At 48.1% G+C, this 20,607-nt stretch overlaps 1 protein-coding gene across 6 annotated transcripts; it reads left to right on the top strand.

The window, feature by feature from the left end:
* The first annotated feature begins 700 nt into the window (after positions 1–700).
* POMK (protein O-mannose kinase) lies at positions 701–20,380 on the top strand. 6 transcript variants are annotated; one of them, XM_032329122.1, is made up of 5 exons: positions 701–788; positions 4,208–4,299; positions 8,092–8,221; positions 9,167–9,469; positions 19,034–20,380. In XM_032329122.1, exons 4-5 carry the CDS (start codon positions 9,188–9,190, stop codon positions 19,802–19,804), a joined length of 1,053 nt encoding a protein of 350 aa, XP_032185013.1. In that variant the 5' UTR covers positions 701–788; positions 4,208–4,299; positions 8,092–8,221; positions 9,167–9,187; the 3' UTR covers positions 19,805–20,380. The 6 variants fall into 6 exon arrangements, with proteins under 6 accessions (XP_032185013.1, XP_032185017.1, XP_032185014.1 ...); XM_032329123.1 differs by lacking the exon at positions 701–788 and adding an exon at positions 795–1,433; XM_032329124.1 differs by lacking the exon at positions 701–788 and adding an exon at positions 795–1,569 and having other exon boundaries at positions 8,124–8,221.
* The last annotated feature ends 227 nt before the right edge of the window (positions 20,381–20,607 follow it).

Here is a 20,607-nt window from a genome sequence, read left to right as displayed (position 1 = left end):
CCCGCTTTGCAGTGACCGGAAGCTGTATGAAAGATCTAGATGTTCCATCTCCCCTCCACCATAGCGAGCAGCAGGCTGGGACTCCGGACTAAAACAAAACTGGTTGCAAGGACCTATTTTATATTTTTATTTTAGCCAGAGGCTTCCATTGAGGTCAAACGATAACTTTGTTGTTTAACCCTTAAACAGTCCCTGCTCCCCTTCCTCCAGGGGACTTAACAAGTCCTGGAAACCAGAGTCAGGTTACAAAGCTCAAATACAAGGGTGGGTCAGGCCAGGCACAGACTGTCTCCTAGCTACCCGGCTGGTTTCCATGGCTACTGTGGGGTGAATTGTAATTCAATTAGCCACCTGTGTGTGGCCAGGCCCAACCACATGGCCTTTGCTCTATAAAAGTGAGTCTGGAAAGCAGGGAGGGGTCATCCTCTGTAAGGGGCAACCCCAACTGGTCTGTTTGACGGTGGGTCTGATTCTTGATGCTTGGCGCGAAATAAAGCTTTGCTTGACCTTCACTTTTTATCCATCTCGCTCCTACAATCACGAACCCATTATTGGGGGACCCATTTTGGGGGTACCTAACACTAGGTCAACATCTCATTGTCCTCACTGATTCGGAGAGAAGCCAGAATAGGAGAACGGTGGACGCACCTGGGCTAGAATCCGGCCTGCGCCGGCCCCCAGGTGCGTGGCCGGAGGCGGACGCCAGGGGGCGGCATCGCGCTCGCCCTGCCGGGGCTGGTTTCCGGCCGCGCCTGCGCAGGAGGCCGCGGATCCGACCCGGGCCGCAGGTAGGCGCGGCTGGCGTGGAGGTGTGGCGGCGAGGCTCCGCGCGAGGGAGCGCGGGGTAGCGGCGGGCGGGGGCCGGAGGGCGGCTGCGGAGGGTGGCTGGGCTTTCTGCGGGATCTGTCCTTGCCGGGAGGCCGCCTCGGCCCCTCCGCGTCGCGTCTCCCGGCCCGGCTGTACCTCGGCGCGGCGGGTCCGCCCCGGGCTTCGGCTCCGTCCCTCCGGCGGCCGCTGCGCTCGGCGGCTCCGTCCCTCCGGCGGCCGCTGCGCTCGGCGGCTCCGTCCCTCCGGCGGCCGCTGCGCTCGGCGGCTCCGTCCCTCCGGCGGCCGCTGCGCTCGGCGGCTCCGTCCCTCCGGCGGCCGCTGCGCTCGGCGGCTCCGTCCCTCCGGCGGCCGCTGCGCTCGGCGGCTCCGTCCCTCCGGCGGCCGCTGCGCTCGGCGGCTCCGTCCCTCCGGCGGCCGCTGCGCTCGGCGGCTCCGTCCCTCCGGCGGCCGCTGCGCTCGGCCCTGTAGTGCCGCCGCCGCGCGCCGCCTCCCGGCGCTGGCCTCCGTGGTGCGGGTCGTCCTGGGCCTCGGTTCGTGAAGGCTCAGCGGGGCCGAGCGGCCTTGTCTCCGTCCTTTTTGCCGTGACCGTAGCAGCTTAAGGCTAAGTAAGCGTCCGAGTTGTTTGAAACAATTACTGTGAAGCGCCGTGTGTCCTGGTGGCAAAATGGGATTCCGTTCTAAATTGCACTGGGTGGCACCCGTCCGTTCCTTCTCTGCTTGAATCGAATACTCCGTAAATCGGTAAAAACTGGTTTTGTGCTATTCCTTTTCTTTCTTGTAAACGAGCTGTGAGTGTAGAGCAGTGGTTGCCAGTTTTTTCCACTGCCAGCTTGTAGCTACCAACGTCAGAAGTTCTTTGTCTCAACAGCGCCTGCATTTCTCCTGACCCAGCTGGCCCCACAATCTTCATTCCTTGTGAACCAGCAACGGTCATTGCCATTTTGCTTCTTTTTGTACCAGAGTTCCTTCAGCCACACGGGCTGCTCCAGAAATACGCCTTTAAGGGAGAGAGGCCCATCAGGTGTTGGGGTGGGCCAGAGAGTCCTTTAAGAAGTGGGCAGTCTCAGGGCTACCCCCCACCCCCACACAGTGAACGAGCTGCAGGATTTATTTAGTTATTTAGTTATTCATAAGAAGATCTTATTTATTTATTTGGCAGAGAGAGAGGAAACACAAGCAGGACAGTGGGAGAGGGAGAAGCAGGCTTTCCACTGAGCAGGGAGCCTGATATGGGACTTGATCCCGGGACTCTGGCATCGTGACTTGAGTGGAAGGCAGCCGATTAACCGACTGAGCCCCCCAGGCACACCCTCCCCACCCCCCTCCTGGTGAGTTTAAGGCCAGGAATAAGGTGAGTTTAAGGCCAGAAAACTTGCAGGCTTCCAACTACAGTTTAGTGACCTTGGCTATGTCACTTCTCCTCAGTTCTCTGTTAAATGGGAATAATAATTATATGTGTCTCACAGAATTGGTGTGAGGTCGACACTGTGTGAAAGTTAGTTGAATTTTTGGGTGAGTTTTTTTCCTGAGGATTCAGAGGTGGGATAATTGAAAGATTATTGAGGCATATAACTTCAGGGTCCACAAGAAATGCATTAAATGGGTAACTGTGTGGGGTGCGTGGGTGCCTCAGTTGGTTAAGCATCTGCCTTTGGCTCAGGTCTTGATTCCGGGGTCCTGGGATTGAGCCCCGTGTTGGGCTCCCTGCTCAGTGGGGAGCCTGTCCTCTCTCCCCCTGCCTGTGGTCTCTCTCTGTCAAATAAAATCTTAAAATAAATAAATAAATAAAGGGTAACTGGGTACTGATCTAATGTAGATTAGAAAAAATGAATTTCTAGAGTTCTGCAGAATTTCCTACCTGATGCTGGCAGCCTTTGTGTGGAAATGAAGGAATTAGTATCCCTCCAAAAGAAAAAAAACAAAAACAAAAACGATAGGTTTTAGGCCCTATACAACTAACTGACTATCCTACCTGTGGCAAGATAGGATCGAGGAAGGTCACAGCAAGGGGGTTGGAGAAGTAAAAAGATGGTGAACTCAGACTGGAGGAGGTGCTGGAAGGGAGCATCAGAGGACAGGCACGTGAACAGAGAAAGAACAAATTCGGTGGGATTGTGAAGGTGGCAGAGAGGAGTCTGAGTGATCCGGCGGGCAGTGCATTTTTACTGAGTGCCTGTTGCACACCAGCTGCTGAGGACCCAGGGGTGCGCCAAGCAGGCAGGCAGTACCCTGGTTGCTCACAGTTGAGGAAGAAGGGATGCACATGCCAGAGCCTGGGCGTCTCAACGCGGGTGACTTCAAGAACAGAGGGAAGCTTAGGGCCTGGAGTGCGGGGTGCAAGGAGGCGTCTGGAGAGCTGGACAGAGGCTGGAGCTCAGGGGGCCTTATAGGAGTTTGGGCATTGCCCTGAGGACAGAGAAGGACGGTTAGTTGATTTTAAGCAAGGAGTGATTGGATTTATGCTTTAGAAAGATCACCCTGTGTACGCCAGCGAGACACTTCCCACACGTGCTGAAGGAGGTGTGTACAAAACTCGCTTTGCTGATGGTATAGTTAAACAAGTGAAAATGGCAAACTCGAGTTGGATGTACCCGCATGGATAAACCTCGTAAACCTAATGTTGGGCTTTTTTTTTTTTTTTTTTTAAGATTTTATTTATTTATTTGACAGACAGAGGTCACAAGTAGGCAGAGAGGCAGGCAGAGAGAGAGGAGGAAGCAGGCTCCCTGCCGAGCAGAAAGCCCAATGTGGGGCTCCATCCCAGGACCCTGGGATCATGACCTGAGCCGAAGGCAGAGGCTTTAACCCACTGAGCCACCCAGGCACCCCTAATGTTAGGCTTTTAAAAAAGCAAGTTACAAAGGATGGATACAGTACAGCTACTTATATACGGTGTGTAAACATCGATGTGTTATGCATTGTTATTTATAGGCACATACTGGTGGTGAAAATAAAAAGTATGTGTGGAAATTCTATACACCAGTGGTTCTTGGGCTTGAGCATGCATCCGAATCCACTGGAAGACTTGTTAAAACAGAGATTTCTGGGCCTCACCTGAGAGTTTCTGGTTCAGGAGATTTGGAGAGAGGATTCCAGAACTCAGATTTCCCACAAGTTCTTAGATGCTGCTGCTGCTGCAGGTCCTGGGACATCAGCTTGTGGATGGTGGTTCCTTCTTGGGAGGGAGCAGAATAGGACCTTGAGGAGTCCAAAGGGGCTTCAACTATATACAACTATATATATAATATTTTATTTATTTTATTTCTTTATTTATTTTATTTCTTTAAAAAAGATCTTTGTGATGCACCGTTACTTGACAAAGCTGGACGGGTGTTCATGATCTTACTTTTTAGTTGTTTCTGTGCTTGAAACATTTCAGGAAAGAATAAAGTTTCTATTTGCTGTGTGGAGAATGGACTGGAAAAGAGAAAGAAGTGGGAGTTCGTGCAGGAAGCTGTTGCAGAAGCCCAGGTAAGAGATGCTGGAGACTTAGACAAGGGGTGGCAGGGGAGAGGGGAAAAGTGAGCAGAGCTGGGAGAGGTTTGGGTGAAAGAATTGACCGTGCGTGGTGATTGGTCGGTTTGGAGGTTGGGGGAGGGTGGAACCAAGTCGCCTGTTTTGTGACTTGAGCAAGTGGGCATTGTATGCTTGTGACAGTGAGGGAACCCTGGAGGAGGGGCATGCTGGAGACAGGACAGAGTTAAGTTCTGGACATCCCAGGCCTTGACAAACCAGCTGAGTGAAGTGTAGGAGAAATACCCAGGCCACCGTAGAGACTTGGAGACCAGTGCCATCGCCATGCGCGTGAGCGAGATTACACAGAGGGAAGCCTCAGGATGGAAGGCTGGTCTGCAGCAGACCCACAAGAATAACACCACCCGGGGCGCCTGGGTGGCTCAGTTGGTTAAGCGACTGCCTTCGGCTCAGGTCATGATCCCGGAGTCCCGGGATCAAGTCCCACATCGGGCTCCCAGCTCCATGGGGAGTCTGCTTCTCCCTCTGACCTTCTCCCCTCTCATGCTCTTTCTCACTCTCTCTCTCAAATAAATAAATAAATAAATCTTAAAAAAAAAAAAAAAAAGAATAGCAACACCCAGTGCGGGACTCAGCCAGCCTCTGCCTGCCACCTGCGTTTGTATGACTGTGAGCTAAGAATGCTTTGTACCTTTTGAAACTCTGGGGGGGGGAGTCAGAAGAGAAATAATCTTATGTGACACATGAAAACTTTATGAAATTCAAATTTCATTTTCCGTATGTAAAGTTTTATTCAAACACAGCCACGCTCATTGTTTCAGTAATGTAGGGGGCTGCTTTCACACCCGGGAACAGAGCTGAATGACAGTGACAGAGAGTTTGTGGCCTGTCATGGCTTTACACTGCCTCTTGGTGCCCCACAAGTCACGTGATGCAGTTGTCACTGGATTTCACCTTTTGCCCCTAAACCTAATATTTACCATCTGGCCCTTTATAGAACAAAGTGCTGTTTCTTGACCTGAGGTCTGAGTTGAGACACACTTGGTCATTTCGAATGTTGTAGAAGAGAGATGGCGGTTGTTTTATTCATTTCTGTAAGAACACCTTCTAAGAATCAGGTACCAAGAGAGGAGACCGTGAGGGCTGAATGGGAAAATTCATCATAGTTTTAGTCAAAGTCCCTAAAGACAGGAGGGAATGGGCCAGAGAGAAAGACACGGGCCCCGGAGTCTTTGTGGAAAAGGTGAGCGAACAGCCAGCGCAACCCCAGCAGGCACAGCGGGGAAGACTGAGGGGCAGGTGAGCAGGTGGCACTATGTCAAGAAAAGGCGGAGACTCAAGTGAGGCTGGAACAGTGCGGTAGAGCCAGGGTTTGCTGGACACCTCATAATCACAGTGGCGATTTGCACGGCAGCATTTTTAAAAAATTAATTAGGAAGAACTACATGGGGTTGCGGAAGAATCCATTACTTCTAAAATGTCTTGCTCAGAGAAAGCAGTGTTGCTCTGCTGACCCTTGGGGGGTTACTGGGGTTGGGTCACTGGAAGAACAGAGCAGTTGAGCGCTGAGGGTCTGAACGCCGAAAACAGCAGATTTGTAGGGAGGGGGCAGACATTGTGTTTGGGAAGCATTTTTGTTATCTGTTCACACTGAGATATAATTCACGTACCATTAAGTTTGCTCTTTAAAGTGTACCGTTCATTGATTTCTAGTATATTCACAAGGTTGTGCAATCATCTCCACTAATTCCAGAACATTTTCATCCAAAAAGAAATCCTGTGCCCATTAGCAACCACTCCCCGTTTCCCCTTTCACTCAGCCCCTAGGAGTCACTAAGCTGCTTTCTGCTGTATGGATGTGCCTGTATGGACATTTCATATAATACAGTCCTACGATACAGGACCTCTTGTGTCTGCCTTATCTCACTTAGCATCAAGTTTTCGAGTTTCATCCATGTTACAGCATGTATTAGTGCTTTATTTCTTTTTGTGGGTAATTAATATTCCATGTCTAGTTATAGCATATTTTATTTGTCCATGTATGGACTTCGGGTTATTTCTACTATTTGGCTGTTAGGAGTAGTGCTGCTGTGAACATTCACGTACTAGTGACTAGGGTTCATGTGAATGTACGTTGTCAGTTCCCTTGGGCATATACTGAGCAATGGATTTGTATGGGTAGCTCTATATTCAACCTTTTGAGGAACTTCCAGGCTTTTTTCCACAGAGGCTGCATCATTTTATATTGCCACCAGCAATGTATAAGGGTTCCTATTTTCTTTTTTTTTTTTTTAAGATTTTATTTGTTTATTTGACAGACAGAGATCACAAGTAGGCAGAGAGGCAGGCAGAGAGAGAGAGAGGGAAGCAGGCTCCCTGCTGAGCAGAGAGCCCGATGTGGGACTCGATCCCAGGACCCTGAGATCATGACCTGAGCCGAAGGCAGCGGCTTAACCCACTGAGCCACCCAGGCGCCCTAAGGGTTCCTATTTTCTCACATCTTCGTCTACACTCGTTCTTGCCTACTCTTTGATGACAGCCGTCCTGATGGGGATGAGGCAGGATCTCATTGTGTTTTGATTTGCATTTTCCTGATGACTAATAAAGTCAACGTGCCTGTTGGCTATCTGCTTGTCTTCTCTAGATAAATGTCTGTTCAAGCCCTTTGTCCATTTCCAAATTGAGTTATTTGTCATTTTACTGTCGAGAAGAAGTAGTATTTTGAATTGTCCGTTGGGACATTCTAGTAGAGATGTCAGGTTAGGGGGACTGGGGCTTTACACCGGGAGCTGCCAGCAGGTGGGGACAGGGAGCCCAAGTCTGGATAAGAGCACCCAGGGCATGAGTGCAGAGATCTGTCCCAGCCTCCGACACTCCAGCAGTCTACAGACAAAGGCAAGAAGAGCCACCAGAGTGCACCTTCCTGGGAACCAGGTAACAAAGGCCTTTCAGGGAGAAGGGAGTGATCAGCCATGCCAGATGCCGCCAAGTGGTCAAGCCCGTGACTGAACTGACTCCTGTGTTCAGCAATAGTGAGGTCCTGGCGATTTGGTCACTGTGGGTGGAGTAGCCTCGGGTTCTAGAGGAAGAGGGGTAGTGTTGGAGAAAGAAAGTATAGATAGTCCTTAAAGCTTTAAAGTCTTTATAGCTGCAGGGTGAACTTAGGAGAAATGCTGTTTTTCTGTGAACTTTACACCTGGCTCGATGGGTGTGTTGTCCCAGCGCTGTGAATGGTGGGTGGGCTGACTATCTCCAGGAGAAGGTATGAAAGAGCTGTCTTCAGATTTTCTTCACGGCTGTCGCCTCTCGGGCCTCTGGTCTTGGTGCGAATCCTTGGAGAGGTGTTCTAGGACTGCTTCATCCAGGGATTTCCTCTCTGTTAGTCTCTATCCTTAAAAGCTCATCACAATATACAAGGAGAAGATTTTTTGTTTCTTATTTATTGTCTCTCTCCTCCACTGGTTTCTCCCTAAGGTCCAAGAGGACAGGAACCATATCTGTGTATTTACTCACAGATCCCCAGGGCCTAGGTGGGGTTGAGCATGGGGAAACGGCTTCATGAACGTAGAATGAATAAGTGATCGGTGTTTGGCGATGGAGGTTAAGGGAGCAGCAGGGGAGGTGCGGACTCTGAACTCAGGCCAGCTGGCAGGGTGCCACGATGGCCACCAGGCTGTCGGAGGACTTCCTGCAGCTGCTGCTCCATCCTGGGGCTGGAGGGGGACGCCCAGACCCTAGGAGGGCCCCTGGGGAAGACCATCTGAACTGTTGCCGTTTGTCTCTGTGCAGAGTTGCAGTACCTTTTTGGTACTTCGTGGCAGAATGTTTTCAAACCCATGCCTGGGACCAACCAGGACACTGAGTGACCCAGGTGTCTGGGTGGAGGCCTGAGCGGGGAGAACGAAGGCGCTCCTGGAAGGTAACCCTTCGTGTCACAGTCGTTTCAGACACCGGAAGCACAGGGTCAGTTCTGTCACTAGTGTCCCCAACACATCCCAGTACTGACACTAAGAGAACACACCGTTACGCCCATCATTCTAGTCAAAATATCGACACGCTTCCGCTCTGGTGCACACGTAGCTTCTGCCTCAGGCACCCTGAGCGTCAAGTACCTGACCTCCAGGGCCCTTCCAGCCCTCTCCAACAACTCGGCAGGAATGCCCACCTCCACCGTGAGCCTCCCGCCGGCGCCAGCACTAGAGCTGAGCCGCTGAGTGTCCAGCCTTCTCGGCGGTGCCTGGTGCGAGGGTCACCTGCGTGTCACCCTCTCTCTGTTCTCACGACTGTTACTCCAGCCCGCGTGCTTCTCAGCTCAAACCCCACACGACTGATGGAGCCCTTGACCCAGTCTCCCCACCACCATCTCTTCCACCCCGACACATCTGTCACACCTGCTGAAGAGGAGCCTTGCTTCTTAAAAATGTTAGGGAGCTTTCTAGTACCTTCCAGGGATTATCCCAATTCCTTAGCTGGTTCAGGAGGCTGTCAGCATTCTTGCCCTCACCCCCACCATATCTGATCTTGGCTGCTCTCCTCTGTCCATCTGTCCTGGTCCCACTGGACTAACAAGTGCGGCTTGCTTTCATTTTGCTCAGTCCTGTGGGAGGGACACAAAGTCAGACACACACAAACACCTTCCTTCTGGTGGAATCCAGACAAGCTGATAACAAGACACGGATTGTGCGAACAGCTGACACTGAGCATTTAGAATGAACCTAGTACGGGATACCTTCTTTAATCCTCCCAAGGACCCAAAGGTATGCAGGATCCTTGGGCATAAGAGGACTGAGAGGCTGTGCCTTCTTTTAACCCCTTGTCACCCAGACACCTTCATGATTACTTCTTGTTTGGTGTCCCATCGCAGGAACCTGCAGAGGATAGCAGCATGGACGGGAAAGCCCAGGACAGCAGCAGAAGCCTTCCCCGCAGAGCAGTGCCCCCAGCCGTGGGGCTGCTGCTCTCTATGGCTCTCATGAATGCTCTCCTCTACCTCTGCCTTGACTGGTTTTTCATCGCCCCTCCCCACTCCACTCCGGGCTCCACCCACTGTCCCCACGGACATTTCAGAATGGGACAGATGAAAAACTGTTCACCGTGGCTGTCCTGCGAGGAGCTGAGGACAGAAGTGAGGCAGCTGAAGCGTGTTGGGGAAGGAGCCGTGAAGAGAGTGAGTGCTGGGTTACCTCTGAGTGTTAATGGGGTGGCCTTTCAGGATGGCAAATTGGCATTATGTGTGAAGGGTCCTCAAAATATTTCTGCCTTTGAGCCCAGTGATCTAACATATCAGACTTTATCCTGATCCAATGGAAGGAAAAAAGCTAAATGCATCAAGGAGTATTTTGCTTTGTTATTTATAGCAATAGAAAACCAGTAATAAAAACTATTGGATATAGTTCATTATGGGCTAGCCACTTGATAGAATATTCTGCAGCCATTTAGTGTGTTTAGGAGCTCTGTGTAGCAGCAGGAAAAAAAATCTTATGAGGATAAATAAAAAAAGCAAAATGCAAAACTGCATAATACATGATTTTCAACTGCAAAATTAATGTGCTTTTGTAGAAAAATACAGAAATGATAGAAACTGCTATGGTAAAAAGATTATGGGCAATTTTTTTAATTCTTATTTTTCAAGCTGGCATGGGATTATTTTGACTTTTTAAAAGTTTTTTTATTTAAAAAAAAAAAGTTTTTTATTTTAAAAAGAGAAACCAAAGGGGTGCATTCAGATGCCTCAAAAGCTGTTGTCTGTAGGCAACCAGTGTGTGCTGGCTGCACCTGGTCCCGGACTTACTGGTTCTGTGGGAGCTAAGGCCCGCTGATGCCTCTAGAGGCCAGAGAAGGATTGTTGCACAGAGTTCCTTTGTGAGGATGTATGGCGTGACTGGCAGGAGGGAGAGAGGGAACAGAAAATGCATCCACATGGACAGCTGGCTTTTGTTTGGGGAGACCAGTGCACCATGAATGTGGAAAGGAGACTTTTTTTTTTTTAAGATTTTATTTACTTAACCTGAGAGAATAGTGACAGCAAGAGAGATCACAAGTGGGGAGGAGAGGGAGAAGCAGGCTCCCCACTGAGCCGAGAGCCCAATGAAGGCCTGGGCTCCATCCCAGGCCCTGGGATCATGGGTAGACCCTTAAGCAACTGAGCCTCCCTGGCGCCCCAGAAAGGAGACATCTTGAAGGAAGAAGTCAGGGAAAAGGGAATGGAATTTATGCAAAGTAAAACCATAGAACAAGGTAACTTTTAAAAAAATATTTATTTAAAAAAAAAAATGTATTCATTCATTGTAGGTGCTGGAGCTGTGGCAATGAATAAAACAGAGCCTCTTGAAGCTTTCTAGTTGGGGGATGAGTCAATGAATAAGAAATAGATGCTCAATAAAATATATTAATGACGTGTGCTGGGAAGACAGCAGGGTGAGGAAAGAGCCACGGCTCACTACTTTAGGTGGTCAGAATGATCTGAGAGTGAGCCCTGTGACTATCCAGGGAAAATATGTTCTAAGAAAGATGGGTACCAGCAGAGTCCTAAAATGGAACATGCCTGGTTGTTCAGGGACCTGGAATGAGCCAGTGACACCAGAGGGCAGGATGAGAAGGGAGGTAGCACATAAAGTCAGAGGAAAGCCAAGTGGTGGCCAGGGCACATGAGGCTTGGTGGGACCAGGAGAGCCATTGGAGCAATTTGAGTAGAGGTAAAATGTGTTGTATGTGTTGAAAGGAGGCTGAGGTGTTGGTGGGGGGTGGAAGACTGACTGGCTGGGCCTTGCAGGGGAGAGATAGTCACAGCTGGACAAGGGTGTTAGCAGTGAACCTAGTAAGAAATCAGTAGATTCTGGTCACGTCTTAAAGGCAGAGCCAGTAGGATTTCCTTTTTTTCTTTTAAGATTTTATTTATTTGACAGATCACAAGTAGGCAGAGCAGCAGGCAGTGGGGCGGGAAGCAGGCTCCCCACTGAACAGAGAGCCCGATGCGGGGCTCGATCCCAGGACGCTGGGATCATGACCTGAGCCAGAGGCAGAGGCTTAACCCACTGAGCCACCCAGGTGCCCCCAGTAGGTTTTCCTAATAGGTCATTTCTGGGGTGTAAGCGAGGGAGAGGGTGATCACAAAGTTCTAGGTCCAGGCAACAACAAGAGTAGTGCTGTCATTGCCTGAGTGCGGAAGAATGAAGAACAATTTTGTGTGCACGCGGTGAACATGTTAAGGCTGGGAGTGAATGTGAACTTGGACATACAGGCCTAGCATTCGGATCTGGGGCAGTGGGTGGGAATAGATACCTGGGATGATGCTGAAAGCTTTAGGATGTGAAGAACACACAGGGGGGAAATGGGTAGAGAAGAGGACTTAGGCCCCGTTGATTTCTATCTTCATGACCTGGAGGGGCTGGTCGCCCACTTGTTTCCAGGTTACTGCTCAGGTCATTTTTGGACTTCTTTTTCAGAATTGCTCTTTACCTTGAAGGATATGTTTTTGGGTGGGTAGTTTGTTTTGTTTCGTTTTTTAAAACTGTTTATTTACTTGAGAGAGGAATAGCAGGGGAAGGAGCAGAGAGGGGAGAGAGAGAGAGTCTTTTAAGCAGACTCCGTATTGAGTGTGGAGCCCAACACAGGGCTCAGTCCCATGACCCTGAGATCATGATCTGAGTTAAAACCAAGAGTCCAATCTGAGTTAACCTACTGCTTTATCCAGGCACCCCTTCAGTAGGTAGCTTTGATGGTGGCGAATTGTTGTTTGAGGATAGATTGGATTTGGGGGATGCCCTACAAATCATGTCCATGCAAATATGAGGTTTAAAAATGTGGATAATAACTGAGTAGCGTAGTTTTGTTTATTAAAATGAAATAGGACTGTAAGGCCATTACATTGATTTTCTTTTGTCTTTGGTTGAAATTTGCCCTCAGGGCAACAGTATTTTGCGCACTGGGTATTGCACCATCAGTGATGAGTCTCATCCGTCCCCCCACCTTGAGCCCTGGGGCGTGGGACACATGGGGGTCCCAGCACAGGGCAGCCTCTTATTCCTTTGCATAGTCACTTATTGGAACAACTCGCTGCATGTAACGTGATTCCCATCACTGGGACCAGCTCCTCCACGCGGGCAACACTCCGCATCCTAAGCTGGAAGGCATAAGCTTCCTCAGTAGGAATTTCTGTAACCAGAGTTCTTGGCATCCTGCTCTCTGACCACCTCCTCTCCCAGCGCCCTTGCTTTAGTAATTCCTGAGTTATCGGGACCTGTGTGTTGATCCCGTGGTGGTTGCATTGGGTCCTACACTGACCCAGCAGCAGGGACTCCGTGACTGTTAGCCTCAAAGTCAGTCTTGCGCAAACACATCGTGCCTGACCGGGGAGCCCCGAACCTGGTTGACCCCAGCTGTGCATCTGCATTCGAGCAGTTGCCCTGGAGGTAGAGAGGTCCCACAGCCCTGTGGTTTCATGCGTGACCACAAACCTCAGCCCTGCTCTCACCACAGCCCAGCGGTCTTATCGTGTTCCTTCCGCGACTTTTCCTTCCCCCTTGCCTTAGTTCATGGTCTGTTGCATAAGTTGTTATGGAAACAGGAGCTTCCCAAACAAAATTTCTTCATCTTCAGTCACCTGACCTGTAAGCCCTCCAGCTCAGGTGTCATGACTTCTCATGATGTCTCTCGCGGAAGCTGTCCACACTCTCCTGCACCCTCAGTCTTCCCCACTCTGAAGGTCATTCTGACTGGCACGCAGACACACACCCTTTCACACAGAAATCCCTTTCCCCATTCCCTCTTCCTCGGAAGCTCTGTGCTCGTTCTCTTTCCTCTGTAATGAAATTGCCAGAGCTCTGTCCCTACTTCTCTCCTCCCATTCACTTCTTGTCTTCTGCCAGGATGGCTTCCAAACACCCTCCTGCAGAGAAACTGCCCTTATCCAGAGACCTGCAAACCCTAGGTTGGTCATTTCTCTGTCTTCCTCTCACTTGATCTTTTCTGCAGCCTTTGATACAGTTGGCTCCTCTGTCCTTGTGACTCTGGCTCTCTGTGCCGTCGCCTCTTTATAGTTTTCCTACTCCCTCACGGGCTATTCCTAATTATCCCTCTTGCTGCCTTCTGTCCCCTATCTTGCCCCTAAGTCAGCAGTTCTCCACCAGAAGTGATTTTGCTCCTAGGGGGAGCCTGTGGCCAATGCCTTCTTTCCCCAGACTCTATTTATGGTTTGTGTTTGTGATTGCCTGGAGCAATCCCAGTTTGACTGAAAGGCAGATTGACCCATTCTTTTTCTTTTTTTTTTTCTTTAATTTTCTTTAATTGTAAAAGCAGTACATTCAAAATTTACCGAAGGAGGTGAAGTACAAAGTAAACTGTTACCTTCTACCTCTTGTCCTCCCCATCTCTGATCTTGTTCTCTGAGGGTAACAGTGGGAGATTTATCCCTTTTAGACTTTTTTTCCCAGTGAATTTTACTCATGTGTATTTTTTTTTTTTACATTTTTAAAATTAACATATAATGTATTATTTGCCCCAGGGGTACAAGTATGTGAATTGTCAGACACACATCTCACGGCATTCACCATAGCACATACCCTCCCCAATGTCCATGTCGTGTGTATCTTTTTATTAAGTCTTATTTATTTATTTATTTATTTATTTTTGATTGTCACAATATTTTTTTTTTAAGATTTTTTTTTTTTATTTATCTGACAGAGATCACAAGTAGGCAGAGAGGCAAGCAGAGAGAGAGGAGTAAGCCGGCTCCCTGCAGAGCAGAGAGCCCGATGTGGGGCTTGATCCCAGGACCCTGGGATCATGACCTGAGCCGAAGGCAGAGGCTTAACCCACCGAGCTACCCAGGTGCCCCTGTCAAAATATTTTTTATCAGTTACTTTTTAAAAAAAATTATGTTCATTATGGACATTGGGGAGGGTATATGCTATGGTGAGTGCTGTGAAATGTGTAAGCTGACGAGTCACAGACCTGTACCCCTGGGGCAAACAATACGTTGTATATTAATAAAAATAATAAAGTATTAAAAAATTATGTTCAGTTAACCAGCATATAGTACATTATAAGTTTTTGTTTTAGTGTTCAGTGATTCATTAGTTGCCTGTAATACTCAGTGCTCATCCTAACACGTGCTCTCCTAATACCCTTCACCCAGTTACCTCATCCCCCCACTGCCCTCCCTTCTGTAACGCTCAGGTTGTTTCCAGGAGTCCAGAGTCTCTCATGGTTTGTCTCCCTCTCTGATTTCTTCCCATTCGGTTTTCCCTCCCTTCCTCTGTGGTCCTCTGCACTATTTCTTATGCTCCACGTATGAGTGAAGCCATATGATAATTGTTTTTCTCTGCTTGACTTTTTTCACTTAGCATAATTCCTTCCAGTTCCATTCATGTCAATGCACATGATGGGTATTCATCCTTTCTGATGGCTGAGTAATATTTCATTGTATATATGAACCACATCTTCTTTGTCCATCTGTTGAAGGGTGTCTCGACTCCTTCCATAGTTTGGGTATTGTGGACATTGCTGCTATGCACATTGGGGTGCATGTGCCCCTTCTTTTTCCTACATCTGTATTTTTGGGGTAAATGCCTAGTAGTGCAATTGCTGGGTCATTAGGGTGGCTCTATTTTAAACTTCTTGAGGAACCTCCATACCATTTTCCAGAAATGCTGTACCAGCTTGCATTCCCACCGACAGTGTAAGAGGGTTCCCCTTTCTCCACCACCTTTCCAACACTTGTTGTTTCCTGTCTTATTAATTCTGGCCATTCTAACTGGTGTAAGGTGGTATCTCAATGTGGTTTTGATTTGAATCTCCCTGATGGCTAATGATGATGAACATTTTTTCATGTGTCTGTTAGCCATTTGTATGTCTTTGGAGAAGTGTCTGTTCATGTCTTCTGCCCATTTCTTGACTGGGTTATTTGGTTTTTGAGTGTTGAGTTTGAGAAGTTCTTTACAGATGTTGGATATCAGCTCTTTATCCAAAATGTCATTTGCAAATATCTTCTCCCATTCAATAGGTTGCCTCTTAGTTTTGTTGGCTGCTTCCTTTGCTGTGCAGAAGCTTTTTGTCTTGATGAAGTCCCAAAAGTTCATTTTCGCTTTTGTTTCCCCTGCCTTTAGAGACGTGTTTTGAAAGAAGTTTCTGTGGCTGATGTTAAAGAGGTTACTGCCTATGTTCTCCGCTAGGATTTTGACAGATTCCTGTCTCACATTGCGGTCTTTCATCCATTTTGAGTTTATCTTTGTGTATGCTATAAGAGAATGGTCTAGTTTCATTCTTCTGCATGTGGCTGTCGAGTTTTCCTAGCACCGCTTATTGTAAAGACTGTCTTTTTTCCATTGGATGTTCTTTCCTGCTTTGCTGAAGATTCGTTGACCATAGAGTTGAGGGTCTATTCTGGGGTCTCTGCTCTGTTTCACTGATCTATGTGTCTGTTTTTGTGCCAATACCATATTGTCTTGATGACTCTGGCTTTGTAATATAGCTTGAACATTCATAAATCAATCAAGGTGATAGGGCACATTAGTAAAAGAAAAAACAAAAACATATGTTTCTCTCAGTTGATGCAGAGAAAACATTTGACAAAATACAGCATTCTCTCTTGATTAAAACTCTTCAAAGTACAAAGATAGAGGGACCATACCTCAATATCATAAAAGCCATCTATGAAAAGCACACAGCGAGTATCATTCTCGATGGGGAAAAACTGAGGGCTTTTCCCTTAAGGTCAGGAACACAACAAGGAGGCGCACTCTCACCATCACTGCTCAACATAGTACTAGAAGTCCTAGCCTCAGCATTCAGACAACAAAAAGAAATAAAAGGCATTCAGATTGGCAAAGAAGAAGTCAAACTCTCTCTTCACAGATGACATGATGCTTTATGTGGAAAACCCAAAAGACTCTACCCCTGAGTTATTAGAACTCATACAGCAACTCAGCAACATGACAAGATAGAAAATCAATGCACAGAAGTAAGATGCATTTCTATACACTAACCATGTAACTGAAGAAAGAGAAATTAAGGAGTCTATTCCATTTACAATAGCTCCAAAATCTATAAGATACCTAGGAATAAACGTAATGAAAGAGATAAAGGATCTGTACTCTAAAAACTGTAGAACACTTAGGAGAGATACTGAGAAAGACACAAAGAGGTGGAAAAATATTCCATGCTCATGGATTGAAAGAATAAACATCATTAAAATGTCTGCTGCCCAGAGCAATTTACACTTTTAGTGCAGTCCCTGTCAAAATACTATTGGCGGGCACCTGGGTGGGTTAAAGCCTCTGCCTTTGGCTCAGGTCATGATCTCAGGGTCCTGGGATTGAGCCCCGCATCAGGCTCTCTGCTCAGCATCAGTTCCCTGCTCAGCAGGGAGCCTGCTTCCTTTCCTCTCTCTCTGCCTACTTGTGATCTCTGTCAAATGAATTTTTTTAAAAAAATGCTATTGGTATTTTTCACAGAGCTGGAACAAACAATCCTAAAATGTGTATGGAACCAGATCAGACCCCACATTGCCAGGGGGAATGTTGAAAAAGAAAACCAAAGCTGGAGGCATCACAATGCCTGTCTTCAAGGTTTATTAAGTTTTAAATTTTTTTTTTTTTAAGATTTTATTTATTTTTTTGACAGAGACCCAGCGAGAGAGGGAACAGAAGCAGGGAGAGTGAGAGGAAGAAGCAGCCTTCTCGCGGAGCAGGGAATTGATGCAAATCAGTTGATGCAGAATTGATGGGATCAAGCCCGGATGCAGGGCTAGATCCTAGGACGCTGGGATCATGACCTGAGCCAAAAACAGATGCTTAACGACTGAGCCACCCAGGCCCCTATTAAGTTTTTTTTTTTTTTCTTTTGTCAGAGAGAGTGAGCACAGGCAGGCAGAGTGGCTGGCGGAGGCAGAAGCAGGCTTCCTGCTGAGCCAGGAGCCCAATGTGGGACTTGATCCCAGGACGCTGGGATCATGACATGAGCCGAAGGCAAACGCTTAACCAACTGAGCCACCCAGGAGTCCCTAAAAAGTGTTTTTAAATGTAAAATCATATATATTCATTCTGGAAAAGTTGGAAAATACTGAAAGGCATAAAGAAAAAAATCACCTAGAATCTTACCATATGAAGAGAATATATGAAGAGAAACATTAGCCTGTTTCCTTTGATTTCCATGTAATTTTGTCTTGTTTTATTCAGTTAGAACAATAACATAAAGGAAATCTTATATACTTATTCATTTGTGACATTACTGTTCTCTGTGAAGACTGTGAAAACTCTGTCAATACATGCATTTTTGCGGACCACGTCGCACTCTTCTGAGTGATCTTGCCGTTCTTGCCTCCATTTTCTGATGGATGGGAAAGTTCCAGTTCATGCTTTTGTAAGTAGGGCCAGATTTTTATTCCTGGAGCTTTTCATCTCTTTCAGATTATTGCCTTGATAGATCTTGGATTTGATGTTACAGGCACTTGATAAATACTCCACATTGGTTTCAAAAACCGTAAGCTATGTTGTAGCAGTGAGTAAGTAGCAGCACGGAGAAACAGCCCACAAGCGGCAGACGCAGCCTGGGGGCAGCCAGACCTCCCTACCCTCACTTCTGAGCCTGTCTTCTCTTCTGGGAGATTTAAGCAGGAGGTCAAAAGTTCTTCATTACAATCCTTCCTGCAAGCCTTTCCTAGCTAGTAGAAATGGGGAGTCTAAGGAGTCCTGTTCAGGCACTCGGTGCGGGGGGTCTGGTCTAGAGTCTGCAGGGCACTTTTGCTTCTGCTCTTACAGCTGAAGGAATACAGAACCACACCCAACTTAAAACTGTGTCCTGGGGCGCCTTGGCGGCTCAGTGCCTTAAGCGCGGCTGCCTTAGGCTCAGGTCATGATTCCAGGGTTATGGGATCGAGCCTTGCATGGGGCTCCTTGCTCAGCAGAGAGCCTGCTTCTCTCTCTCCCTCTGCCTGCTGCTGCTCTGCTGACTTGTGCTCTCTGTCAAATAAATAAATAAAATCTTTTTTTTTTTTTAAGGTTTTATTTATTTATTTGACAGATGGAGATCACAAGTAGGCAGAGAGGCAGGCAGAGAGAGAGGAGTAAGCAGGCTCCCTGCTGAGCAGAGAGTCCTATGTGGGGCTTGATCCCAGGACCCTGAGATCATGTCCTGAGCCGAAGGCAGAGGCTTTAACCCACTGAGCCACCCAGGTGCCCCAAATAAAAAAAATCCTAAAAATAAACAAAAACAAAAACTGTTGTCCTGACCGAGAACGATTCCTGTTTGTGATTTACTGTGCTACCCTGAAGCTAAGCAGGTGGTGGTGTGATGTGTGATGGTCTGGCTGGGCTCGACTCACTCCTTTTCTAGTGGTCTCCCCTCCCCCCCGTCCATCTGTGCTGCAGGTGTTTGGAGCTTCCGGTCAGTTTTCCACTCCATGCCTTTATCCAACAGGCCCCTCTCCCAGGGATGCACTTCCCATTCTCCACATTCGCCAGGCCAGCCCCGGTTATCCTCTAGACCAACTCCCAGGAGCCTCCGGCACCCCCACCCATTTCCATCCCTGGCCCACCCTGCCTTCTGCGCTGGGGGCCCGTGTTTGCTCGTCAGGGAGCCTTTGTAACCAGACTGAGCTCTTCTCCGGGACTGGGTCTGTGTCTCCTCGTTTCTGCATTCTCTGTACCACCTCTGGCGCTCCGTGGGGGGGTTTCCGGCTCTCTGACACAGGTGACGGTTTTCGGGGTTGATGCTCTCTGTGACTTTGTTTCAGGTCTTTCTGTCTGAGTGGAAGGAGCGCAAAGTGGCGCTCTCACGGCTCTCCCAGCTGGAGATGAAAGAGGATTTCCTGCACGGGCTGGAGATGCTGAAAGGTCTACAGAGTAAACACGTGGTCACCCTGCTCGGCTTCTGTGAGGACGACAACACTATCCTTACTGAATATCACCCCTTGGGCTCCTTGAGCAATCTGGAAGCAACACTGAACCTTTCCAAGTACCAGAACGTGAACACGTGGCAACGCAGGCTACAACTGGCTGTGGACTACGTCAGTATCATCAACTACTTGCACCACAGCCCCCTGGGCACACGCGTCATGTGCGACTCCAACGACCTGCCCAAGACGCTGTCACAGTATCTGCTGACCAGTAACTTCAGCCTCGTGGTGAATGACCTGGACGCCTTGCCCCTGGTGAACCACAGCTCTGGGACGTTGGTGAAGTGTGGCCACCGGGAGCTGCATGGAGACTTCGTGGCTCCAGAGCAGCTGTGGCCCTATGGGGAAGACACGCCTTTTGACGATGACCTCATGCCCTCCTATGACGAGAAGATTGACATCTGGAAGATTCCAGATGTCTCTAGCTTCCTTTTGGGGCATGTTGAAGGGAGCGATATGGTCCGGTTTCATTTGTTTGATATTCATAAAGCCTGTAAGAGCCAGACGCCTGCAGAACGACCGACAGCTCAGGATATTCTAGACACTTACAAGAAGGTTTTGAATTTACTCAGAGATACCATGGTGTCCCAGACAAGAGAAATGCTCTAGAAACCCGTCCTGTCAGTGAAGGATGGGAACAAATGGAAGAGATGCAGCAAATCTCGCTCTGATGGTGAGGGTTTTGCTGTTCAGCTGTGTGGTCCTTCCTCTGCGTCCATGTGTACCCGTGAGTGGCGTTCACCCCCCGGGGACCAGGGCAGAAGTTGCTGCAGGCACACTGGGTTTGGCTGAAGTCCGGCCTCCCTCTCTCATGCTGATCACTCCCAGTGGAAGACGAGAGAAGCAGGAGTCTAGCCACAGCTGAAGGAAGTAACAGATTAGCCACAAAGAGGCTTCCTTTGCCCTAATTACTGAATCTGGAGGCGTGTAAGAAATGTATATAGAAAAGGTTTTTAAATGGAAAGATATGAAAGAAACATGCAGTGGTTTTCCAAAGAATTGTTTTCCTCATGTTTTTAGGTGATGATGGACATGACCAGACATAATTCAGTTCCCAAATTCAGGGCCACAGGAGTATTTGCAATGTTTCACGTGTTGATGAGGCCGTCTTTAGTATTTTTTTTTTTAAGATTTTATTTATTTATTTGACAGAGAGAGATCACAAGTAGGCAGAGAGGCAGGCAGAGAGAGAGGAGGAAGCAGGCTCCCTGCTGAGCAGAGAGCCTGATGCGGGGCTCAATCCCAGGACCCTGGGATCATGACCTGAGCCGAAGGCAAAGGCTTTAACCTGCTGAGCCACCCAGGTGCCCCAGTGTCTTTAGTATTTTAAAGGATTGTTTAAATGTTTATTTTAGTGAATGTGAAATTCTTATGCCATCCTCTTTCCAAAAACCTAAACGAGAACTGTGATA

The sequence above is a fragment of the Mustela erminea genome, chromosome 21 (assembly GCF_009829155.1).
Source record: "Mustela erminea isolate mMusErm1 chromosome 21, mMusErm1.Pri, whole genome shotgun sequence".
NCBI classification, from domain to species: domain Eukaryota; kingdom Metazoa; phylum Chordata; class Mammalia; order Carnivora; family Mustelidae; genus Mustela; species Mustela erminea.
Note: the sequence above shows the minus strand (reverse complement) of the source record. Positions and strands in the feature narration are given on the sequence as shown.